The sequence below is a fragment of the Phalacrocorax aristotelis genome, chromosome 6 (genome assembly GCF_949628215.1).
Source record: "Phalacrocorax aristotelis chromosome 6, bGulAri2.1, whole genome shotgun sequence".
In the NCBI taxonomy this organism is placed as follows: Eukaryota; Metazoa; Chordata; class Aves; order Suliformes; family Phalacrocoracidae; genus Phalacrocorax; species Phalacrocorax aristotelis.
The window spans coordinates 17,810,909-17,835,787 of record NC_134281.1 but is presented as its reverse complement, the minus strand read 5'-3'; the positions used below and the strand labels follow the sequence as shown (position 1 = coordinate 17,835,787).

Below are 24,879 nucleotides of genomic sequence, written 5' to 3'. Positions count from 1 at the left end.
TAGCTGCCCATGATGCTCAGCCTCATTCTTCACAGTCCTCAAACGCTTGGGCCTGTTGACTGCCCCCTCACCTCCATGGCTTTTGTAGTGGCTTGGAAGACCAACTGCTGGGACAAGTTGTGGCTGCCGAGCGGCCTGACTTAGAAGAAGCTAGAAACCAGCTAATTGTTAGCAATGCCAAGATGCATCAGGAACTGAAGGAGATAGAAGACCAGATCCTGTACCGGCTCAGCACTTCTGAAGGAAACCCTGTAGATGACTTAGAGCTCATCAGAGTGCTGGGGGCATCCAAGCTGAAGGCAGGAGAGATCCAGGTCAGAGGTGGAGGTGCTCTCCTCTTGCAGCTGTGCATCCCCTGCCAGTACTGCACTAAGCATGATGTCTCTTCTGTCCTCCAGACCAAGGTAATGGTGGCAGAGCAGACAGAGAAGGACATCAACATCACCCGCCTGCAGTATGCGCCTGTGGCCGTCCGTTCACAGATCCTCTACTTCTGTGTCTCAGACCTGTCCCATGTGGACCCCATGTACCAGTACTCACTTGAGTGGTTCCTCAACATCTTTCTGATGGGGATCAGTAACTCTGAGAGAGCAGGTGCCTTCCCAGAACAGCCCCCTCCTAACCTCTTCTTTATCCCACATTCCTGGTCTGTCAGCAGCAGAAGCCAGGACACCTGCAGAGTCAAGGCAAATGTGGCCGCTTGCATTGGCTCTCAGCATTGTCCCGAGCTGCCCCTAGTTGTGTCCACACAGCAAGGGAAGGTGTGGTTGCAGCCTCTCCTCTCTTCTTTTCCCCAGTACTTCTCTGCTGCCCTGTCTGACCAGGCAGGAGGCATGCTAGAGCTAGGGCACAGCCAAGGTACATGATATCCTGGTAATGGTGTGGCTCTGCTTGCCACAGAGCTGCCTCCAAGCACAGGTGTTGGCTGCTGCTGCCAGGCTGTGGACAGCTTTCTTTGCCCAGCAGCCTGTGTTAGCCAGGATGGTGGTGGCTGGGCCCATGTAGGCTGCCGTGGTGCAGTGTAGACTCCCTCCTGGTGTTGGGGCAGTGTTTTCTTCTGTGTGCTGAGCCTCACAGCCTTGTGCTTTCACAGGGGTTTCTGTGCCAAGTCTATATTTGAGAGCAGTGTCTCTTCTTCCTGGGCAGGGTGCAGGTGTGCCCCTGTGACCAGGACCTGACAGCTGATGTGGAGAGCACCCTCCATGTCAGTGGTAGAACCCACCACCCTTGTCTGGTTGTTGCCTTTTTTTTCAGATGCCCTGAAGGACCGGATCAAGAACATCAACAACTACATTACCTTCAGTCTCTACAGCAACGTGTGCCGTAGCCTCTTTGAGAAGCACAAGCTCATGTTTGCCTTCCTGATTTGTAGCCGGATTCTGATGAACGATGGGCGGATTGATATGGTGAGCAAGCCACCTTTGTCCTTTGACAGAATCCCATCAGGGCAACTCAAACCCAGCCTGATCAGCCCTCTAGAGTAGCATGCTAGGATGGAAAAGGAGCCTTGTCCCCTGGAGCTGCAGACAGGCTTGGCAGGCTAATTGCCAAATCCAGGGCCTCTCCACTCAGATCTCAAACCTTTCCTTGTGTGTACATGCAGAACTCTGTGGTCTGAATCACCTGCAGTGTGCCATTTTGCTGCCAGACTGCTGCAAAGGTTAGTAAGTTCAGAGGGCACAGGCAGGGATTAGAAGAAAGAAAATGTAGTGGCAGCTGAACAGTGATGTTGATCTCACCAGACCTTCCAGTTCACTTACTCGTCGACACACACACCTGGCAGGAGAGACAGCCAGAAAGTTACTACAGGATTTTAGTTAGATATGGCACAAACCCATGTGCCTCAGGCCCAAGCAGGTAGGCTATAATCCATGACCACATCCTATCCTTTTCCCAGGATGAGTGGCGGTACCTTCTGTCAGGAGGGACCACAAAGGAGATGAGGGAGAACCCAGCTCCAGCCTGGCTGTATGAGAGAGCGTGGGGAGACATCCTGGCCTTAAGCAGCCTGAAGAACTTCTCTGGCTTCGCCAAAGATTTTGCAGCCAACCTTGTAGCATTCAGGGCCATTTTTGACAGCCTCAAGCCTCACAGGCATGTGCCCGCTGCTTTGTCGGTTTAGCTGTACTGCAACCAGCAGGTAATGGCTTCCCTGGGAGAGCACAAGGAGCTGATACAGCCACGGTGCCGGCTCTGCTCCCAGTGCAGTGCCATGCAAGGGAGAGTACAAGGCATCACCTTGTCTCCACAAGGGTGGCCCTTGCCAGTTGCTTGCCCAAGGCAGAGCCACGTGGTGCAGTAGCCCAGCAGTATTTGGTGGTTCCCCAGTGGAAGCATCTCTGGCTTGCCTGCTGATGGTTACAAGGCTATGGACAACCACCTCAGCCAAGTGACTGGAAGGCCCTTGTCCCTTCTGAAACCCCAGTGGCTGCCTGCAAGCAACTTGGGTGCTTCTTGGGGAGCTACAGGTTCTGGTACATCTCCCCAGCATGCACGTAATTGCTTTGCAGAGAGCCCCTGCCCGGGAAGTGGGAATCTGAGCTCGATGCCTTCCAAAAGTTGCTGGTTCTGCGGTGTCTGCGGAGAGATAAGATCACCAATGCCATGCAGGACTTTGTGACGCTGAACCTGGATCGGCACTTCATTGAGCCACAGGTATCCAGCCAAAAGGAGCTGGTGGGGCCAGGAGTAGAGCAGGAGGCCTTCAGCTTGCTGTAAATGGGCCCTCAGCATTTTCCAGTTGCAGTGAGTATGCTCATGCCTCTCTGCAGATGCAGTGTCCCCACAGTTGAGGAAACACATCTTAGACGAGGGATGTCTTAGCTAATGTCCACCAATTAAACCACACTGGGAGGGGGCAGATAGTGCAGGCATATGAGGGATGAGTTTGAATGACAAATGGGAAAGTGATTACTGCCCTGATCCTAATGCTGCTGGAGGAGAGCTGTACTAGGCCCTTATTAAACATGTTTCTGGCCTCAGCACCCAAGAGCATGCCAGTGCCTTGGAGAGGAGCTGGAGGCCAGGCAGGGTGAGGAGGTGCTGAGCATGTTGCCACTACGGCACCTCCACTCTGACCAACTTTCTGTGTTGCAGGTCACTGACATCTCAGTCGTCTTCAGGGAGTCCACTGCCGCCACCCCCCTGGTGTTTGTGCTGTCCCCGGGCACCGACCCTGCTGCTGACCTCTACAGGTTTGCTGAGGAAATGAAGTTCTCCCAGAAGCTCTCTGCCATTTCTCTGGGCCAAGGCCAGGTAAGCTGCTGGTCCCCATCTGGGCCACCACTGTCCTGCTGGCACTCCCAGTGATCTCACCTAGCTCCAAGTGGGTCAAACATCCTTACAGCACAGTGAAAACATCCTCCTGCCCCAGGGCCCTTACTCACCAGCCTTCTGCTAGTTGGAGGAGCCAGTTCAGTGGGGACCTACAGCGGTTCCCCCTATAGTGCCCTCTAGGTCCCCAAATCCATCCCCAGTTCTTCCATTCCCTCCATGCTCCCACACAGGCTTGCAAAAGCTGTAAAAGGGTCTTTGCTGTGCCATCTGACAGCAAAGATGCAGTTTAGCCAAGGCAACAAATCCAGGCTGTAGCTCTGGAAAGTGGTCTTTCCACCCAGCAGCTGTCTCCCTGTCCAGCTCATCAGGGCACAACCACGAGGGACCAGGATCTCTAAGCTCTTCTCATCTGCCTCCTCAGGGCCCCCATGCTGAAGCCATGATGCACAGTGCCATGGAGCAGGGCAACTGGGTCTTCTTCCAGAACTGCCACCTGGCCCCTAGCTGGATGTCTTCACTGGAAAGACTCGTTGAGGGCATTGACCCCAGCAAGGTGAGCTGTTTTACTGAGCAGCCTGCCCACTCTGAGGATAACACGCATGAAGCTGGAGCCCTGGCAGGAGCCCAGGTCTAGTTTGATCCCATCCACAGGTTCCCTGTAAAACCAGAGGGTCAGTGCAGGAGCAGCTGCTGTGGTCTGCACCCTCTGAACACTTGCTTCCTTCTGGTTTTCCAGGTGCATCAGGACTTTCGCCTCTGGCTCACCAGTCTACCGAGCAACCACTTCCCTGTGTCCATCCTCCGCAATGGCTCCAAGATGACTGTCGAGCCCCCCCGCGGGGTCAAGGCCAACCTGCTCAAGTCCTACATTAGTTTTAGTGATGACTTATTGAATTCTTGCCCCAAGGTAAGACCCAGGTTGTGCTTTGGTTTGCTGTCCCCAGCTTGTGTCCACTCCAGTGTATGCTCTCCACCTGGGTGTTGCTCCTCTCCCGGCATAGATCTTCCTTTCCACTAGAGCTCTCAAGTAGTAGAGAAGGGCTGGTGGTATTTCTCATAAGCCCACATCTACTCTGTGATGAGACAATTAGAAGTTTCACTTTGAGAAACAGAAGCAACAGGATTGCGGAGGCCCAGCGTAAGACTCTCACAGCTCTCTTTATGCAAGGGAGTGGGCCACAGCCTTCCCCAGCACAGCACCCTGATGGAGGTTTCCACCTTTCCAGGCTCCAGTTGGCACTGCTGAATTAGCACGTCTGCCAGGTCCCAGTTGGAACTGACCCCATCCAAGCGTGCCTCTACCCAAGCTGAGCACCTCTTCTCCCTGCTCCCCTGCCCACAGGTTGCAGAATTTAAATCCTTGTTGCTGTCACTTTGCTTCTTCCATGGGAACATGCTGGAGAGGAGAAAGTTTGGGCCTCTAGGGTTCAACATCCCCTATGAGTTTACAGACGGAGACCTCCACATCTGCATTAGTCAGCTACAGATGTTCTTGAGTGAATACACAGACATCCCGTACAAGGTAAGTGTGTGAGCTGGCCCGTCCTGGGGAGGGAACAGGCTCATGATGCATGTGTCGGTCAGAAAGCCAAGGCAGAGTCCCTCACAGGTTCTGAAGTACACAACTGGTGAGATCAACTATGGCGGTCGTGTGACTGATGACTGGGACAGGCGCTGCATCATGAGTATTTTGGAAGATTTCTACAAGCCTGAGATTTTAATTCCTGGGTTTGCCTATTCGGAATCAGGGATCTACAAGCAGATCAGTACCTCTTCTGACCTCGATGTAAGTACTCAACAAATTGCAGCTCACAGATCCAGGGGATCGTCATAGTGCAAAGGGGACCTACTCCTCCCTCAAAGCCACTGTATTGCAGTTCCCTGGGGAAACAAGTTTGTAAGCACCTGGGGATCTTCAGATACTTTCAGGAAGCTGCATCTGTTTGAAGCAACAGGAGGAAAACCTTATCGCTGTGCACAGGAGGTGGTAACAGCTATCACCAGAATTTCCCAGCTGAAAGCTTTTGTACCCTGAATCATTTTGATATCACATACCTAAAGTACCCAAGGAGCTCTGCAGGAGACCCAGCAGGAAGCTCATTGCCAAGCTACTCATTCTCATAGCACATGTTTGCTTCTACACAACTGCAATTTCACTCTCCAGCCAGATCCCAAACCTTGGCCATGACCTCCACTCAGGTACCGAACCTGGCTGAGAGGAGCTGTCACCCTGTCAGCCTCCCCGGCAGCCCGAGTCCTGCATCAGCAGGCATTGCTCTGGGCACACATAAGCTGTCCCTAAGTCAAAGCTGCACGTGGCATTTCCTGGGTGTGACAGAAGATAAGTTGCTTTGTAGAAGTCAGATGAATGAATCTCAAACACCAAGACTAGGATTATCTCCTAGCTGAGTCTGTGATCTGCTGGGTTTAGCTTATCCAGCAACCCTGGCTTAGTAATTTATTTTGGGCCAGGCCCATAGCAGCCCGACAGGGCACCACAGCTTTATCCCTGTGCTATTGGCCTCAGAGCCTGTGCGGATTCCTCTCCAGGGCTACCTCCAGTACATCAAGAGCCTGCCACTCAACGATAACCCAGAGCTCTTTGGTTTACACGACAATGCCAACATCACCTTCGCTCAGAACGAGATCTTTGCTCTGCTGGGGACCATTATGCAGCTGCAACCCAAGACCTTCATGCTGGGAGGCCGCAGCAGGGAAGAGGTGGGTGTCCTGATCCTGTCAGTGCTCTGGCAGCCAGTGCCCAGTACAGGCGGTAAGCACAAACACCAGCTCTCAGCAGGTGCCACCCTGCCTGCCAGGTGTCAGCAGTGGCACTGCCATCCAGGCCTTGGCTCTCCCCCTTCTCGGCAGCTGTGGCCAGGAGGGTGCTCACCCCCTTGCTGTCTTCCTTCCAGCTCGTGGAGGAGACCTCCAAGGACATCCTGGCAAAGCTGCCTGCCCCCATGAACGTGCAGGAGGTGATCCACAAATACCCGCTGCTCTACAAAGAGTCCATGAATACAGTGCTGGTACAGGAGGTGATCAGGTAAAACCCCTATGAGATCACGTCCTGGGCCAGCAACTGGCTGCTCCCTTGGATAACAGCAGGGGTGTGCAGGTCCCTGCTCCCACCCACCCTTCAGGAAAGTCACTGCTGAGCAGGGCAGTGGGGTTGGCAGCCACACTAACAACTCTGTTGTCCCAGCCAGCACCTTCAGCTGATCCCTGTCCTGTGGGGCCTGACCAGTGCCTCCATCCACCACCATCAGCAGTTCAGGGCTGGGGGGGCAGCTGTGAGACTCCATTAAAGAGGAATGGAGCCAGGGGTTACATGGAGGAGCTTCACTCGTCGTACAGAGATCTATACCCTCTCCAGGAAGACGTGGGTGATACACCACTGCACTGAGTCACGCTGTTCCCTCTGCTCTTTCTGTGTAGGTACAACAGGCTCCTGGAGGTGATTGCTCAGACACTGAAGGATTTGTTGAAAGCTCTGAAGGGCCTGGTCGTGATGTCCTCTCAGCTGGAGCTGATGGCCAGCAGCTTGTACAACAACACTGTCCCCGAGACGTGGCATGCCAAAGTATGTGCCCCAGCCAGCCCAGCTGCCCCCAGGAGCTCACCTGAACTGGGGCAATGGGTCATCAACCACCACAGCTGGGCTGGGCTGACTCACATGGAGCTGGATCTTGCTCTCCTGACAGAGAGATGTCTCTTGCCTAGTGCAGCTTGCAGTATTCCCAGCCCCAGGCTGGATGAATCCCTGGGCTCTGGGCAGCTGTCAGCAACTGGGGCACAAGGTCTAGAGTGCCCTTGACTGCGTTTAACACCTTCCTCTGTGGTTGCCCCACAGGCCTACCCCTCGCTGAAACCCTTGGCATCCTGGGTGAATGACTTGGTGCAACGGATTGAATTCCTGCAGAAATGGACCAGCCATGGGATCCCCTCCGTGTTCTGGATCAGCGGGCTCTTCTTCCCCCAGGCCTTCCTCACCGGGACACTGCAGAACTTTGCCAGGAAGTCCGACATCTCCATTGACACCATCTCATTTAGCTTCAAGGTCAGTAAGTCAGCCAGAGGCTCTGAATTTTTCTGGAATCTGCTGCTAGAAAGCCACAAAGGAGGCAGTTCTAGCCCTGACCTGCCCAAGAGGTGAAGCCACAAGCTGCACAACTGCCCATGGACCCCATCATCCCCTCTGTGCTCAGATACACCCACCCACACTGCCAGGCATCTGCACAAGGCAAGCAGAGACTTCTCTACCTCTCCAGACCTGCTCACATCCTCCCCCACAGGCTTTGCCACAGGCTGCCCCACAGCCTCGTGATGCAAGATGCCAGAAAACCCAGCCCACCTGAGAGCTGGGGCAGGCCCCACCTTGGGCAGCACTGACTTAACTACGAGCAGCTTAAGGGTGTCCTCAGGGCTGAGCCTCTATGGACATGCCTCACTCAGGGCCCTGGGCCCACTCTCCTGCAGGTAATGAAGGAGTCAGTGAGTGAGCTCACTCGCCATCCTGACGAAGGCTGCTACATTCATGGCTTGTTTCTCGAAGGCGCCCGCTGGGACCCAGCTGCGTTTCAGCTAGCAGAGTCACGCCCCAAGGAGCTTTACACAGAGATGGCCGTTATCTGGCTGCTTCCTGTCCCCAACCGCAAGCCTCCAGCCACTGGCACCTACCTGTGCCCAATCTATAAGACTCTTACTCGTGCAGGTAGGTGCCCTAAAGACAGATCTCCAGAAGCAAGGGAGATTGTAGAAGCCACTACAAACGGAGCCCAGGAGAGGCTGCAGGAGCAAGGCACTGTTGACCAAGACCAGCCAGGGAGAAAAAGATTTCTCCTGCTGAGGCTGTGGAGATGGAGCAGCCAGGCACCCTGGCTCTGCAGCAGTGCCTCTGGCCAGGCTCTCCTCAAGCCCACACCCAAAAATACACAAGCCTGTCTCCCTCAGCCCTGCTCAGCCTGTCACCTAGCACAGAGATTGGACAGGGGATCTCCCACGGGGTCACTTGTTTGGGGCGCCCCAGTCAGCGTGCAGCAGCCAGGGCTGCAGTACCACCCTCTTGCTTCCCCCGTTACAGGCACGCTGTCAACAACAGGCCACTCCACCAACTATGTGATTGCTGTGGAGATCCCTACAGACAAGCCACAGAAGCACTGGATCAAAAGGGGCACAGCCTTGATCTGTGCCCTGGACTTCTAGCCACAAGACACACCCAGCCCAGGAAACCATACCAGCTGAGGGCCTGAGCCAGCACCTCCACCATCCTGCACCAAGGTAGGCAGCAGGAGCCAAGCACTGACTGCCAGCACCCACTCTCCCTCTGCTCCTGCCCTCTGAGCTGTGTCAATAAATTGAGCTTTCACATTCACCTGGTGTTATCCCCACAATCACCTCAAGTTTTTAGCACCACAGAAAAGGTGCCAGCATGGCCCAGAGCAGGCACTTGGTACTCCCAGCCTCACGCACCTCCCCCTTGGCTGGCTGTTACAGGGTAGCTTTATTCCTCAGACAAATCCACTATTTACATTTGATATTAGAGACAGCAAGAGACAGAAGGGTTTTCTGCCCTTCAACAAATACCAAAAGAACAGTTTCATTCCATAGTCAAGATCTGTACAAATTTGCACATTTGCAAAATTCAGTCTTGTCTTGTGGCACCTCCCCTTGGCCCAGCTGTTGCTGGCCCAGCTCTGCCTCAGGACACCTCAGGAGAAAGGTGGTAACCTCTGGCTTCTGAGATTACTGCTAGCCTGCTGGGGACAGGCAGAAGACCATGGAGTGCTGGCAAGGCTGGTAGGAGACAGCAGGTGAGAGGCAGGCCAGGCCTGCATGCAGCAGTCAGAAACAGGCTGCTGCACCCACCAGCAAGCTCTGGGTTAGCGGCCAGCGAGTGGCTTGGGCAGGAGGAGCAGCTTTGGGCTCCCTCCACTGCTTCTGCCCACCACTGCGGTCCACATCCCATTAGAGCATTAGAGCACAACCAGGCACCTCTCCACACGCTGAAATGCTTCTCCAAGGGCACCAAGTGACTCTACATCCAGTGTCCAACCCACGCTGTGCCCAGCGGAACCAAGGCCACCCTATGAACTTGTTCTGTTCATAATTCACAGGGTTTCTCTGGGGACTGGCCCTGGAGCAACCCCGTGTGACCCACAGGCCCTGCTAGGGCCACAGAGCCAGTCCCCAGGAAAGCAGCCATGGGAGCAGAGCCATGCACCACCTTCCAGCACCACCATGGAGGGCTGGGCACAAGGCCCAGGTCCAGGGATGAGCCCACCCATCCTCACCCAGCAACAGAACTGCCAAGGCCCACAGGGGAGCCTGGGTGCGCTGGCCCAGGGTGCTGCTATCCCCAGAGTAGGAAGGGCAGGGCAGGGCAGGACTGCCTGGCCACACCCAGCAGCTCTGGGAGTGGGGCAGTGCAGCAGGGGGTAGACGCAGGAGAACAGGCTCAGTCCAGGAGCCACCTCGCTCAGCAATGGCCATAGCATGGGTCAGAACCAAAAATAAAGTTGGGGAGGGAGAGGGATAGAAAACAGACACAAATGTCCTGGGGAAGCAGAGCTGAAGGCCTGGATGCAGGAGGACACAAGCCACAGTCAGCTGCAGCCAGCACAGCCTTGCCTTGGCATTGCTGGCGTTCCCACAACACCAGACCTGTCGCTGGCCAGGTGGGCTCTTCCCCTCCTGCCACGGTGCCGAGACGCAGGCCCACAGCCTCTGGGCACTGCCATGGCACAGTGAGGCAGCTGGGCCCTCCGGCTTGCCTTTGGCTGCAGCTTGAGGGACTCTGCTGAAGACAACACATTTCCACCTTTCACAACTCGGGCTCAGAGGAATAGCTGGTTTCTCTTTGTCCCCAGGCTCCACCTCGGCCGAGGGCTTGTTGCTGTGGTCCCTCTTCCTTGGGCAAAGGGTAACAGATCCAAGTGCCACTGCCCAAAGCCACAAAGCCCAGCTGCTTCTTCTCATTCTTGACTCCCAGGCTACTGACGCTTGGCTTTATATGGGCGGGAGCGTTTCCGGCGGTCTGGCTTCCTCTGCTTGTGCAGACGGCCAATGCTGACTCCCTGCCGCCTGCGGACGGAGATGTTCTGTTCCACGAGGCTTGCCAGCATGCCTGCAGGGGGAGAGGCAGACACACTCCACGCTGGAGTGCTGGTAGTGTCCATGTCAGAGTGCAGCCCTCCCTCTCTCACCCAAAACCCATCAGTGGGCTCCTCCTGGAACTACAAAATCAGGACACAGAGCAGACACGTAGCTCCCCACACTGAGCGCTACCTTATGCCCCGGGTCTGGCAGAAGCAGAGGTCGGGGCAGGGTGAGCTTTCCAGGCTCCCAGCCACTCCTCTGCCATGCTCAGTGCAGCTCCCCTAGCTGACTCTGAACGCCACGCTCCGTCCCCTTGGCCGCACAGCCAGCTCACCTTCCTGGGCCAGCATGGAGATGAAGGTACAGATGAACTCGTCATAGTTGTGGGTTCTCCTCTGGTCGTCAATCTACAGAGAGATTACAAATCCACAAATAATCCACAAACAGGTGGCAGGGAGAAAGGAGAGCTCAACGCTAACCAGGCAAAGAACCAGCATGCCTGGCCCATCCCACAGCCCAAGGAGACCAGAGCAGGAAAGGACCCAGCTCCCAGCCCAGTGCACAACTGGGACAGTCTCCATCCCAGTTCAGATGCCAGCATTTTCCACAAAGGGCAGCTGGAAGAGGCAAGGGTGGGCAGGGGAGGAATCCTGCCAGGCCTTGGGACAAAGACTCTCCCCTTCCTCCTGTCAGTGCTGATGTTCAGTTGTGGCCCAGCTGCAGTGCTCCATCCTCTTCAAGCTAGTTAGTGCTGCTCTGGGTATTTGGTCTGCCCTGGCAGGAGCTCTGCCCATAGGGCTGTCTGGTAACGAGAAGGGGACCTGGAACACTCCCCATGGCCATTCTCAGCTGAAAAGGCCTTCTTCCACTTTGAGGTAAAGATATGCCAGACAGAAGCCTTCAGGGAGCTAAATCGGCAGCACAAAGAAGCCATCAACAAACATACCTTGAATTTCTTCCTCTTCTCCACCTCCTCCTTCAGGCAGGCCTCATAGTTCGCAATCTCTGCCTCCACACACTTCAGTAGGGCCAACAGCTCCTGCCAGGATCAAGCAGAGCAAACATGAGCAGGCAGACCCCTGCCACAGCCCAGGAGCACAGGTTGGGATGGTGGGTGCTCCTCTCTGTGCTGGGAAAGGGAGGATTCATCAAAGCAAAAAACACTTGCTTGGGGCAGGGGGGGAAGAGCAGTTCATTGTAGGGAATTTCTGAGTCAGAGGATAGTCACCATGGCCAGCCCCAGGGGAGCTGGGTTCTGCCCAAGCCTGGCCCACCTCCATGTACCTGGTTCCCTGGGACAGGGGGGAGGGTTGCGTGCATGCCTGAGAAACACCCCAGGGCCTGGGTCTTCTCAGTAACAAAAAAGGAAGACTTTGCTTTTGAGTAAAAGTTTCTAGCCAGCGCTCCTCTGGGAGCCCTGATGCACTTGTGCTGTCCAAGCCTGCTCCTATCTCTGGCTGGAGGGCAGAGACAGGCAGTAAAGTTACCAGCAGGCTGGGATTTGGGGGTGAGGGTCCCATCAGCCCCTGGCCCAGAGAAGAGCACAGCACACTGAACATCTCAGCCGTGGGAGACAGCAGCTCTGCCCACTGCCAAGGCAAATGTCCCCAAGATGACACACGGCACAAAACCTGCACTGCCCTGTGCCTTGAGGGACAACTGTGGCGACACCTGAGCGGGACAGCGTGCACATGCGGTTCAGTCACAGCCAGCGCTGCTGCGTCTCTGGGTGAGCGCAGGGAGCTCCACATTCCCAGGGCTGTCACAGCACAAAACTCACCTTGGGAGAATACTTTTCCCCCCCAGGGTGATCACTGGTCCTGCCAAGTCCCACCTTCTCTTTGCTGTCACTGGCCTCACTGCCCTCCTTCTCGTCCAGTTTGATTGTGACCGGGGCCTCTTCACTGGGTTTGATAGAAGGGGGGGAGCTTTTCCCCCCATCTGCACACAGAGGAAGGAAGCATTAGGAGCCGTTGCAAAGGACCAGTATCCACTCCCAAAGTCCAAGGACACTGTCCAGTCACCACAGGGGAGATGCCACCCCCCAAAAGCTGGCAGGCACCTACCTGCAACAGTCAGTGGGCAGAACATGCCATCCTCTGTGAGATGCAGCAGCCCAGTGCTGATAACAGGCCCCAGGTCCCTGACGGCCCGGTTGTAGCGCATGCAATCAACACGCAGCAGGCCATCCTCCTCGCCAAAGAGCACCTTGGAGATGTGGGAGGTGACAGGGCTGGAGGGGCGGGTAGGGTTGGCCGAGCGGATGGGAGAGCGCAGCGGGGAGTTGAAGGCGCTGCCGATCTCAGAGGCAGTGTCCGTGCTCTCGTTGCTGGGGGTGGGAGAGGGCTGCGAGTGGGTGACCACTGCCACCGCAGCACCCCCGCTGCTCGTCTTGATGGACAAGGGAATGGAAAGATCCTTTTGAGATTCCTTCAGCTTCTCAGCCAGGACATTGATGGTGTTGGGCTGGAGGACAGACAGCTGGCCATCCACAGCCCCCGTCATGTGCTCTTGCTTTACCTGCCCTTTCCTTTTGTACCTGCCCAGGAACACAGCAGGGAAGGTGAGAAGCTGATGGAAGGAGGTGGAGGCCCAGCGCAGGCACTGCCAGCTCCGCACTCAGCACTCCAGGCTGTCTGCAGGGATGAAGTGAGGCCTGAAACATTTCTAGGTCACCCCCACTGCCGCCAGCTTCTCTGACAGCACTCCACCCCACTGAACTGCTCAGCTACAGGTATTCCTATGCAGGCGGGGGGCACAGGGGGCTTCCCAAAGGGTGCTGTGTACCTCTCCCCTTCTTCCAGAAGCCCCAAGAGCAGCCTCGCTGTGACCCCACCTTCTGGACCTTCACAGCAGCCTGAGCACACCAACACTGCCACCAGGAGCTGATTTAGCAATCAGCACTGGAGAACTGAGGTTTGTTTTGGGGAAATGAAGCCCCCCAGGCAGTGCACTCCAAGTTTCCTTGACCACCAGGCACCCTTCAGCGCAGCACAGCCAGCCTCCACCCTCCATCCACGATATACAGTGATCAGCTACCAGGTGACCTTCTGCAGGTCAAGCTCCACCACCCACACAGCCACCAGTGCCATTAGAAAAGCCCTAGCAAGAGGGAGCTATGGAGGAGCCCCCCAGAGCTGGGCTATTCCATTTATTCAGGAACATTTGGAGAAGTGGGGAAAGTAAAGAAGCCCCAGAGTTTGCTGCCAATACACAGGTACCCAGGGCAGCCAAAATTCAGGGCTGATTGTGAAGAGATACAGAAGGGCTTCACAAAATCCAGCAAGGGAACAGTAAAATAGCAGGCCAAGGTTAACAGCCCTAACTGCACACACAAGTGCAGGCTCTCACACAACTAACAGCGCTCAGGAAAAAGATCTGGAAGTCACCACTGGTGGTTCTGCCAACGTCTGCTCCCTGCCCCTCACCCTTGGCTCAAGCATCACCTGACGGCCGAGTTGGTGTTACGAACGTCGTCATCATCATCATCATCGTAGTCATCCTCATCATCTGAGTACTGCTGGTGCTGTCGGACTGGAACCCGGCTGCGACCCACTCCTGCTGCAAGGTCTTCCTCCTCCTGCAAAACACAGTTGCTGATGGGCTGCCAGCAGCAGGGCAAGGAGGAAGAGCCCAGCAGACACATCCTCAAGGCCAGCTGAGCACTGGGGCTTCCCCTTCTGAGCGGTGAGATGGGGGACTCTTCTCTATGCTTGCTCAGTTGACCCACGTTAACACTAACCTCTTTTGCCAGGTCACTCTTTACCCTCTCACCTTCCAGCCTGCGTGAGTGCAAGGGTAGGCAGGCTGCAAGGCAGGGAAGGGCTTAGGCTGGGTGATAGCGATAGTCACACGGAGTGAGGGACTGGAATTGAAAAGCTCAGCTCAAGTCAGGCACGCTGCTGACCTGGAGCTCCAGCCTACCTGCATGGGGGATTTGGCGTAGTTGTGATTATCCAGGAAGGCTGGCAACCTCTGCACAATGGGATTGGGGTTTGCTGGAGGTGCCCCATTGATACCGCTCGCTGATGTCTTTGCCACCGGTTTGGATTTGTTGGGTGGGCTCTGCATGGCCGCAGGGTGGCCCTGGCTGGTGGGCTCGTCGGTGCCGTCTGCCATAGAAGCACAGCAGAGCCTTTCATGACCAGCACCATCATATTTTACTCAATGTCCTCTGCCGCCCCTTGCCCAGCCCACATCGCAGAAGAGTTCTCACGTTCCACCAGACCACCACACCCACCTCCCATTCCACCTCCAGCTGTTGCAAGAGTCCCCATGCCTAAACCCTCCCATTTTCAAGCTCCGCACCCCTCCAACACTTCTCCCAGGCATCTACTATACCCCAGCGCAGTGCGCACAGAGCTGGGCTTGGAGAAAAGAAAGTGAGGCTGACCATAAAACTCCCTCAAGCTCCAGGTCAGCCAGCCATCGTCACCAGCCTGTGCTCGCTCCACAGCTGGCCAGGCTGACTGGCAACACCACCAGTACAGGGTCTACCTGGATGGGCACTCTCTGGTGTCACAATCTTGTTGCTGGCTGGCTTTGCCTCTTCCGGCAGCTGAGACTCCTGAGACTTCTGGGTCTGGATCAGCTCAGGCTGAGTTACTCGGATAAGCTTGAAGGCAAATGACAGATAGAAACTGAGTGCTGGAGAGGGGTGACCCAAACCACATCCCTCCTGTTCAAGCACTGCAGAACGAGAACTCGCAAGGCTGAGGCAACCTCCAAGTGTCCATGCACACAGTCAACTGACAACGCCACATATAACCTCCCAGGTGAGCAGCAAAAGGCCACGCAGTGAGGCTGGTTATCTCCTATACCCAAAACCCATTTCCCAAGGCCAAAAACCCCTATGAAAGCCAGGGCCTCTACAGCACAGGGTGATGCCCTGACAGCAGAGCTTATGCCCTCCCCAGGCTCACGCTCTCTCAGGACTTGGGCTGTCCCACCTGCTGCAAGGCCTCCAGCACAGTCTGGCGGTTCATCTTCAGGATGTGCAGTTTGGACTCATACTTCATCCTTCGATCTGGCACCACTGCCATCAGATTGAAGCGGATGTCATGGTATGGCTCCCTGCAGGAAGGGACAGCGCACATCAGCTGCAAGGTGGTGGTGGGAAGCCCATCTCCCAGCACAGCAGGGGTCTTCAGGCTGCCAGCCATTCCCCGCACTTTCCAGGCTCTTTCCAAGCAGCGCCTCCCCAGCCCTGGCATTTAACACCAACACATTGTGGGTTTTTCCCCCAAAACCAACTCAAGCTCACACTGGCTGAAGAAGCAAAGCAAGGTTACTTCCGCCACAACGCAAAACACCCTTCACAGAGTAACCAACAACCTCTCTGAGCAACCTGCGCCAGAGCTCGGTCACCCTCATGCCCAAGGACCCAAGAGGCCCAGCTCAGGACCAGAAGCACCTTTCCTTCTCCTGTGCACTCGAGCTAACAGGGACCTAATCTGGCCACTCTTACCTGCGTAGCCATTTGCAGGGACTCTGCATCGCACAGAGGGTGCGGCTTCTCTGTATGCTCTGAAGGCAGGTAGAATGCAGGCAAGAGAAGACAAGGAGACAGTGCACCTGCACCCTTCCCAAGCAACATCCTCCACCCCCACTTCCACTACTTGTCTCACAGAGATCACACTAAAAACAATCCAGGGAAAAATGGTGAGGGGCCAGTGCCTGCACCGCGGCCTGGGACATTACCCTGCAGTGGCTAGGCCGATGCGCTCCATGATCACTCTCCTGGCTTTGTCTGTCCATTCCTCATCATCAGCCCATGGCCCTGGGATAAGGAGACAGAGCTGGACTTAGCAAAGCAGGCCAAAACTCCTACTTCAGACTCACAGAGAGGATCCCAACATCCCCACGAGAGGCAATCTCATGGCTCCCTTATGTACCAGGGAGCAAGTCAAGAAGGGGCCCAGGAGGGAGAAGAACCACGCCGTCAGCCCATACATGGAATCCCCTGCCTCTGCCTTCCAAATGGAAAACACGAGTTATCTGCAGGGCAGAAAAGTGAGTTTTGAACCCTACAGACCACAAGCAATTCATAGGCTCCAGGCTCACAAAGTCCAAGGAAATGCCAGCTCCTGCCACTGGATCTGATGCCATGCTTAAGAAACCGAAGTACATGAAGTATACTTATGAAAGGGCCTGACATAAGCAAAGTCCTAGAGGGAACAAATAAGTGTCCAAAAGACAGAACTAGTGGTCAAGTTGTAGGAGGAGTAACCAGAGCAGTCTCCTGGGATCTGCGTTAGGACCTTACACCTCAACACACCTTGTGCCTCAACACACAGCGGTTATTTGGCACAAGGTGAGGAGGACACAAATACTGCTGGTGATACCGAGTTACTTCAGAGCAGCAGCAGGACCTCATGACCCTCAGCAACTGGGAAGGAAAATGGCAAGGCTAGAAAAAACAATACAATGCATTTAGAAGTAATTGCCTTCTAGACACAGTCCCCGGCACATAGGCTCCAAAATGAGCTATCAAAACTCAGGACAAATCTGGGAGCCACTGGAGTGATTCTCCACAAACATTAGCTAATGCTTAGTGGCAATGAAAAGTAACGCATACATTTGGGCATACCAGGGTGTCTATTCAACTGTGCCAATGAGTAGGGACGGTCAGACTCTTACCATGGTCAATGGGATAGACCTTCAGCCCATCCAGCTCAAAGAGTCGTCCCTTGATGGGGACATAACTGACAAAATGAAAAGCCTCCATGGTTCGCACAGCGCTGATACCATTCTGCTTTTCCGGCAAGTGCCGTGGCTCTGGCCTGTGAGGGCAAGAGCAGAGAGAGGTCAATGAAGAGTCTGCTTCCTCTGGCGAATGTGAGCTGCAAGACAACCCCTCACTCACCTGGCATGGCTGTTATGGGCCTTGGCCAGCTCTGGGGCATTGCCAATGGCATAGCCTTTACTCTGCAGCAAAGAGCAAGAGAGGAAAACAATTGAGAAGTGACAGGAAACAAACAAAATGTTTCATCCACCAGCTCCCCACTCCCTCCCTCCATCCATACACAGGACTGCAGGAACAACTGTCAGGCACATCCTCTGCCCTGCTGAGTTACAGGTAAAACCCAAGATAAAAGGAACACACAATTCATGCTAAAGAAATTACAGTTAGAGAGAAACACAGATTTCAGGATAGGTCTGAAGGTAGGAGAGAGGACTTTTGATCACAGATTTAGAGAACACACCTGGACTAGGGTGTAACATGACAGATGGCTCAGAGCTGGGCCCAGCGTAAGGGGACCAAGGCTCTGAGCAAGGCAAGGTAGGAAGATGAGAGAGAAGAGGCAATACTGACATAGCATGCAGCTACAAAGGGCTGGAAGGGAGCCAGCTCATTAGAGCATCATCCCAAGAGGGGAGCAAGAGGCAGATTCACATGCGCCATCCATGCACAGCCCTGCACACCTCTGCCCCTACCTCAGGGCTGAATCCTTTGGTGAAATCCTTCATGCGGCTCAGCGTGGGGCCCAGGTCAACATTGTTGCAGTTCAGGAGGACACTCAGCAGGGCATGCGTGGCACAGGAATTGGGGATCAGCTGGAGGGTGACACAAGGATCATCTTACCCAGCAAGAACAAGGCAACCCTTCAACAACCCCTCAGCATCAACAATAATCAATTTTAAAGTACTGACGCAAGAACCACTTGCGAGAGCTGCAATTTGACCTCAGCTCTCAAAGGAAGGAAGGAGGTCAGTCTCATTTAGCAAGCCACACCATGCCCTCATGAGCATCTCTCACAGCTCAGGCCAGAGACAGGCTCGCAGCCCTCACTGGATTCCCTCCAACCCGCAGCTCAGCAGAGAGACTCCTGGGAAAGAGGAGCTGTCCTGAGGGCCAGCAAGAGCAGTGTAGCCTCTCAGCACCACATTGCTTCCCTGAGGCATCACATGAGGCACTGCCCTCCCCCTTTACCCTCGCCTCCAGGCTACCTGGTGAGCAAAGAACATGTTATTAACAATGTCATCGTCGATCACTGACGTCTCATCCACCAGGGTAGAGACTTTCCGGCGTGATCTGCGCTCCTCAATCCACTTGAACAGGAAGATGAATCCATACACAGGGCTGCAGAGAGAAGGCAGCAGCTGCATCATTTTGGATGACCACACCAGTGGGGCTGCTTTGCCCAGTACCAGAAACCTTCTGTTTCAAACCACAGGCAGAGCAAAGACAGGGAGGCAAAGCAGAACCACCAGCCCCATCTTTCTGCAAGTGACCATCCCTGTTACCCAAGACCTTCTCCTGCATTGATTGTTGTCTGAGCCTGGGGCATCAGAGTTGAAAACTTTGCGGTTTGACAGGTCTTAAGAGGCTCAAGACAGAGAAATGGGAGGTGAAATCCACCTCTGGATACTGACTGACCTGCAGAACCACCAAATGACCCCTCCTTTTATACATACATTGTCTTCATTTTCAAGAGGAGATCAGACAATGGCTTTTAAGAAAGCGACAGCCTCAAAGCCATTTTAAAGTACTGAGACAGGGAGAAAACCCACACTGCAACTACACCAGCTTGGCACTGTGCCTCGCCATGAGAGAAGGGAAATGAATCCCCTGAAGTATGTCCCCCACCTGCCCCATGAGGCCTTTCTTAAGGCATGAGATCACCCATCTGCCCCAAACCTGATGAATCACTCCTGGTCATCTCTTACAACACTGACCGACAAGCTCCCACAGGCCCTTCCAACCACCTGGTGATGACTTCGTGGGCCCACAGAGGCATTCTGCTTAATAAAACTCAAACTTTCACACCTATGACTTACCCTTGGCATTTGCTCTGCAGATCGTAAATCTCTTCAACCTGCACTCCCTTGACCCCTGCAAACAAAGGGCAGAAGCTGGTGTAAAGCCCACCAGAAAAGACTAGAGGTAATGTCAAACATGAAACTGACTTTCCAGGAAGCCTTCCTGTACTCACCAAAATCTTCAACCAGAAGTGTGAAGAGACCTGAAGAGGAACAAAACCAACAGGTTACTTCTGGCTGAAGAGAGCAGAGAGGAAACCTGCTGCCACCAGCCCCTGAACATCTCATGTGGTCCCAGGCGAAGGCGCAGCCAGAAAAACCACAGTGGAGTTGGCACCAGGATCACGCTGACTCCCCAGCAGCAGAGCTGTTGAGCCCTGGCCTGCTAAAGAGGTGCTCTGGTGCTTCATCTCTCCATCCCCATTCATCAACCCCTTCCTTGAGAGGACCTGAACCAACCCTCTCCTGTTGGAGGCTGGACCCACCTTCAGCACCTTGACGCACTGCAGATGACCTGCTAAGAAGTAAATCCCCACCATGACAGCAGTGGGGAGCACCTAAACGACACACACTCTTCTGATTGGTGGGAAACATGCCTGAATAGATCACAGGATATTTTTCGAAAAGATTGTTTACATTCTTGTTAGCAAAAGACAGCCAGTGAAGAGAAAGCCAGCTCAGAGCAACAGGGCTGCAGGTGAGACCAAGGGCAAAAGGCTCATCTTCATCTCCCCTTCTTCTAGGGGACCATATCCAAGAGCCTCTCTCCTGTGACTACAAAATTCCCACTACAGAAGGACATAGCAAAGAGACTGAAGGATTATTAGACATCAGAGACTGAGCTGCAGCTTCCACTACAATGCTGCAGCAAAGGCAGACAGCCCAATTCTCAGGCAGTCCCCCCGCATGCGGAGTTAGCAAGCTTGAGACTGGAATAATAAATCTGCTTCTTTCGCTCCCACATAAAGGCTGCTGAAAGCCTGGGAGAAAGTCCAGGGAATATCAATAAGAAGGATTAAATCCTGAGAAACATCCCTGTAAGCAAAGGGTTTAAGGAACCCTTAAGTAAGTGGTTCAGTCAAGAAGGGAAGAGCCCAAGGGGCTTCCACACCAAAGTTAAAATGATTAGAAGAGGCAGGAAACTTCTAGGAGCAAAATGTCTTCATTAATTTAGCAGAAAACATTGTATTTCTTACAAAATTGTCAGTGGGAAGAAACATGCTATGGAAATAATATGCTTTGAACCAGTGACAGCCTCCTCACCGTGGAACACCATTACAGCAAAGCCCAGCACCCTTCTGACAGAGATGTGTTTGCTCAAAATACTTGACGCTGTGGAGGGCTGCGTTGTACAGGTGACATCCACAGAGACTTCAGGCAGCGCCGCAGTCTCGCTGCCTTCTTTGCAGCAACTCCCTTAGATCCTTGCAGACCGTAAGGGTCTTCAGGTGCTTATTACAGTCACTGTTCCTGTTCCCTCTTTAGATGGCGTCTGTTACAGAAGCAGGAGTCGCAGCTGTTTACACATAGAGTCTCTCAACTATAAAAGCTTCTGCAAAAGTTGAAAGCCTTGCTCACTCTCCACTTTCAACAGTTACAGTCTACTGATCACAGCAAAATATATGTGATACAAGATGTGAACCGTATCACAAGCTCTGCCTCGCAGCCAGTGAAGATCTGCATCAGAGGAAGACCTTGCAAATACAAACAACCGTAAATGCCAAAAGCAGCATTGCTCCCACAGGCACCACCAGAAGGAGAAGACCAGGCAGGACTCCCAAGCTCTGTGTGGCTCAGCCCGGAGCACTCCCACATCTCTGCAGCAGCTCTACAGGACCACACATCAGACCGACAGGGCTGCACCAAAGGAGATGGGAAGTCAGCCATCATGTGTTTTCTTCCTGTCTGATCAATATACCACTAGGGAGTCAGAGAGAGATGAAGCCAAACTTCTCCAAGCACACCACGAAAAGACAAGAAGTGACGGGAACAAACTGTAACAAGAGAAATTCTGAATACACGTCCAGAAAAAAAAAAAAAAAACAACAATTCTTTGCTAGCTTCATGGTCAGCCCTGGGACTGGGGCGCAGAAATCTCCTTCTTGGGCATATTCAAACTCAACCAGACATGGCCATGAGCAACCTGAACAACTTTTGAAATTAGCTCTGCTTTGGGCCAGAGACTTCTAGGGGCCCATTCCAACTGTGTTTTTTCTTCTATTCACTTCAATGTTTTGTATTACCCCAGCATCCACAAAAGGCATAGTCCAGCTGCAGCCATCACTACTGGAACACCCGAAACCCCCATCCTAAATTATTTGGCTCAGCTGGAGGAAACATCCTGGTATCCACAAGCACATGCAACACTACACCACCACCCTGGAAGCTTCCAAGACCCCTCTCTCTGCCCAGCAGCCATGGCAGACAGCCCAAATCTGGATCTACCAACCCTTCCTCACCAGTAAAGCATGGAGAACTTTCAGTCCCAAATCCCGTGGCGAGGGCCAGGCAGTTTATAGAATGTGCTGAAAGCTGTGAGCAGCACATGGGTCACTCCTAACTGCTGTCCCAGCTCCCACCTCAGCATTCAAGCACCCATACACACCAAAGGAGTGCAGCCACGGCATACTGAGCACCTGTGTCTGCAGCAGTATTAGGGCAGGAACTTGGCCCAGACAGATTATCTTCCAAGGAAATAACCTTCCCTCCCAGGTGTGAGAATCCAAACCACGTCCTGTCTTTGGCATTGTTGCAATGAAAAAGAAGGAGGAGGATGGGAATGATTTTGGCAGCTCCCGAGTACCAGCAAAAGACGATAAAGAGCAGCAAACTGGGCTGACTGGGAGACCGACAGCAGCAAAGAGAATACTTCACTGAGTGCAGAAAGACAAGTATAATGCCAGGGGTCCAATTTCTTCACCCACACCCTCAAAAATACACCACCAGACCCTAAAGACCAGCTCTCAGCCTCCCAGAGGACAACCCCAAATTGCACCATAGCAACTCAGACGCATTAAAACAACGTCCAGGCAATGCCCCAGCCAACGCCAGCATTGGCCCTCAAATTCTAACCCGCAAAACAAACTCTGGGACTCCACCAGGAAAACCACTTTCTCTGACACAGCGGGAAGAAGCAGCACAGCCATCCTGCTCCTGGCTGCTCGGGTGCCATACCGGACTCTTCAGCACTTTTCCTGGGCTACCTGGGGGACAGCATTCGAGCCACTCGCTCAGCTACAAAGCAATGACAAGATCTGACACGCACAGGATGGAATCACCACCCTCACGTGCTCCCGAGTGACACAGGTTGTCCTCAATTGCCTCTGAAGCTCTGCGGCAACTGCCGGTTTGAGCTGTTTCTGCAGCAAGGGGCACCCCCCACACACACCTCTCCATGTATTCCAGCAATATTTTGGGGTGTATTTGCAAATGACAGGAATGCTTCATGCTACACCCTCGCAGCATTTCAGATGTTTTCCACAGAGACCCCTGGGTTTATCAGATCACACACAGAGAGGCGTCCAGCGCACCTCAGACCAATGTACAAGTGCTCCCAGAGCCCAGGACCCTCTCTGAGCCTTCACAGTGCTCCTGCAGCCCTGTTCAACCCATCCCTGCCCTCATCCCACGACTGCAACACACAGCCTCCTGACATCCCCTTTTCTGCCTGCCCCACACCCCCATAACCTCTCCCTGGGTCCCCCACAACCCCCCCGGGCTCTGTCCCATATGCCATGACTCCGTACTGCCCCCCTCCCTACAGGGCCCACACCACTCCCGCCCCACACACCCCCACAGCCCCGCCGGTCCTCCCAGCGCCCCACCCGCGCCCCCAGGCACCCCCTGGCCCCCCTCAGCAGCTCCCCCTCCCCTCCCCAGCCCTCGCTTCTGCCCCACGCCCTCCACGTTCCCTGTCCCCCCGCGCCCCCACTCTAGGCCTGTACACTGCAACCCAGCCCACCTCCCCACACCCCCAAACTCACCTACACCCCCCTCCCGCCCCCCCGAGCCCCCGGCCCAGGCCCTACCCCGGCCTGTCCCCCAGACCACCCCCTCCGCCGCCCCCCGACCCAGGCCCGCCCCGGCACCGCCTCCGCCACTCACCGGGGTCGCTCTCCAGCTCCAACCAGCCCTTATTCATCTTCCCGCGGGCCGGGCCGCGCCGCCATGTCCGGCTCCACCACTCGCCCCGACTCCGGGCCCAGCCGCCGCTGTCGCCTCCGTCGTCGCCCGCCCCTGTGCGTCATCGTAGCGCGACGCCGCGTGACGTCAGGGCGCGCCGCGCTACATTGGTCCCGAGGGGTGTGGCGGTGGCAGCTGCGCCACAAAGGTCCTGCGGTGGCGGCGGCGGAAGGCCTGGGAGAACCCTGAGGGCCGGGGCTTCCCCCCCAAGAAGCGGAGTGCAGCGGGTACTCTAGGCTGGACCTGGGTTTCCACAGCCCAGAGCGTCCTATGCGGCCTGTCGTGAGGGGCCTGGGCCTGGGCCTGGGCCTGTCGTGAGGGCGGGGCTGCCCCTTGTAGTGTGAGGGCTTCCAGCGAGGCCGGGGCCAGCTGTACCGGCCCTGACCCTGCCAGCAGCTCTACTTACAGTGCCTCGGAGGCGGGAAGGCTCCCAGGGTGAGCGGGCGCCACTGTGCTGCTTTTCCTTAGGAAGTGGGCTAAAAATAGGAGCCGGAGCCGTGGCTGCACCCATCCCCCCACCACGGCTTTGTTCTATGCCTGTTCCCACGCACACCCATCACCCAGCGTTCCCCTCACTCCACTCCTGCCCAAGGACAGGGCTTGGCCAGCAGCACCAAGGCCCGGGTGGGTTGTTCCCCTCATGCAGAGGATTGTATGGGCTCATGGGCTGCAATGCTGTACCTGCCCACCAAAGTTGTCCCCTTCCACCCTTTCGGGGTGGGTGAGGATGTGTTCGTCTTTATTCAGCCTCTGGAAACTTCTAGGGACCTAGGGTGCCTCGGTTGGTTGGCTATCACAAGGAACAAGGCTAGAACGGGAGCTGTGCAGAGCCCCTGACAAAAGCCCTTCTACTGTAGCCTTACTGATGCAAACCTACCCCAGAGGGCCAGGCTCAGCTGACACAGAGATTTATGGGGATTTACCAGGAGGCAGAGGCCCTTTTGGGGGCTGGTTTCTTCTCATCTTTGTTCCTGCTTAGTTTGAAACATCATTGGCCCCAGCATCACCTCCAGCCTCTGCCACAGCTCACCTTTGGGCCTGGTCCTGCACGCAGCAGAGTCCCCAGGATCCCCTCTCACTGCCTCTCCCAAGGTAGGCAGCCTGGCCCCTGCTCTGCCGGGCACTGGGGTTGCTCAGAGGTGATGGGGCACAGGCGCTTCAGTGGCTGGCTCATTGCAACTGCTTCAGAGCCATTAAATCCAGGCCCTGAGGGATCAGACTTCTGTCTCTTATTTCTGGCTTTACACCCACATCCCTCCTTGTCTCTACTTGTTGCTTATCATTCTCCTGTGGCCCCCAGGCCTGCGATTAACCAAATGCACACGTGCTTGGCTCCAGTCTGGCCTGTAAATCAGTGCTACCAGCTCCACTCCCCTCCCTGCAGAACATGCCCCAGCCCGCCAGCCCCATCACAGTTCTCCCATCCCAAGAGGCACCCTGAGTTTGCAGGACAGGTAGGACAGGGAGCTGGAGAAGAGGGTTGCGACCCACAGCTCATCTCCACGGGTACACCATGGCACAGGGCAGCACTGCTGGGGGACTTTGCTCCCACCAGAGCAC

General features: G+C 54.9%; 2 protein-coding genes across 9 annotated transcripts in view; one reads left to right on the top strand and one right to left on the bottom strand.

The window, feature by feature from the left end:
* Positions 1–8,658, top strand: part of DNAH1 (dynein axonemal heavy chain 1) — a 76,113-nt gene extending 67,455 nt beyond the window's left edge. For 2 of the 6 annotated variants that reach the window (XM_075096266.1, XM_075096265.1), the window contains 16 exons: positions 89–314; positions 399–594; positions 1,255–1,406; positions 1,898–2,094; positions 2,511–2,655; positions 3,097–3,255; positions 3,698–3,829; positions 4,013–4,183; positions 4,619–4,798; positions 4,886–5,062; positions 5,827–5,997; positions 6,192–6,322; positions 6,715–6,859; positions 7,130–7,336; positions 7,756–7,990; positions 8,360–8,658. In XM_075096266.1, coding sequence (XP_074952367.1) covers positions 89–314; positions 399–594; positions 1,255–1,406; positions 1,898–2,094; positions 2,511–2,655; positions 3,097–3,255; positions 3,698–3,829; positions 4,013–4,183; positions 4,619–4,798; positions 4,886–5,062; positions 5,827–5,997; positions 6,192–6,322; positions 6,715–6,859; positions 7,130–7,336; positions 7,756–7,990; positions 8,360–8,481 — 2,746 coding nt within the window. In that variant the 3' untranslated portion in view covers positions 8,482–8,658. Of the gene's footprint in view, positions 1–88; positions 315–398; positions 595–1,254; positions 1,407–1,897; positions 2,095–2,510; positions 2,656–3,096; positions 3,256–3,697; positions 3,830–4,012; positions 4,184–4,618; positions 4,799–4,885; positions 5,063–5,826; positions 5,998–6,191; positions 6,323–6,714; positions 6,860–7,129; positions 7,337–7,755; positions 7,991–8,359 lie in introns of those variants that run through there. The other 4 variants (XM_075096267.1, XM_075096268.1, XM_075096269.1 and 1 more) reach the window with 4 other exon arrangements.
* Positions 8,659–8,760: 102 nt separating this feature from the next.
* BAP1 (BRCA1 associated deubiquitinase 1) lies at positions 8,761–23,764 on the bottom strand. 3 transcript variants are annotated; one of them, XM_075096277.1, is made up of 17 exons: positions 23,242–23,764; positions 19,311–19,340; positions 19,156–19,210; positions 18,352–18,457; positions 17,812–17,931; positions 17,240–17,301; positions 17,014–17,156; positions 16,075–16,153; positions 15,324–15,447; positions 14,872–14,989; positions 14,299–14,486; positions 13,821–13,954; positions 12,441–12,913; positions 12,155–12,315; positions 11,321–11,413; positions 10,709–10,781; positions 8,761–10,402 (listed from the first exon to the last, which is right to left on the bottom strand). In XM_075096277.1, exons 1-17 carry the CDS (start codon positions 23,276–23,278, stop codon positions 10,269–10,271), a joined length of 2,130 nt encoding a protein of 709 aa, XP_074952378.1. In that variant the 5' UTR covers positions 23,279–23,764; the 3' UTR covers positions 8,761–10,268. The 3 variants fall into 3 exon arrangements, with proteins under 3 accessions (XP_074952378.1, XP_074952377.1, XP_074952379.1); XM_075096276.1 differs by having other exon boundaries at positions 18,325–18,457; positions 23,242–23,759; XM_075096278.1 differs by having other exon boundaries at positions 12,209–12,315; positions 18,325–18,457; positions 23,242–23,759.
* Positions 23,765–24,879: the final 1,115 nt, after the last annotated feature.

Excerpts from the sequence above, each read along its gene's own strand:
- BAP1 (XM_075096276.1), bottom strand. The coding sequence starts at position 23,278 with ATGAATAAGGGCTGGTTGGAGCTGGAGAGCGACCCCG. Across the intron at positions 17,932-18,324 it reads ACATGTTCTTTGCTCACCAG|CTGATCCCCAATTCCTGTGC; the intron begins GTAGCCTGGAGG and ends GTCACCCTCCAG. Across the intron at positions 12,914-13,820 it reads AACACCAACTCGGCCGTCAG|GTACAAAAGGAAAGGGCAGG; the intron begins GTGATGCTTGAG and ends GTTCCTGGGCAG.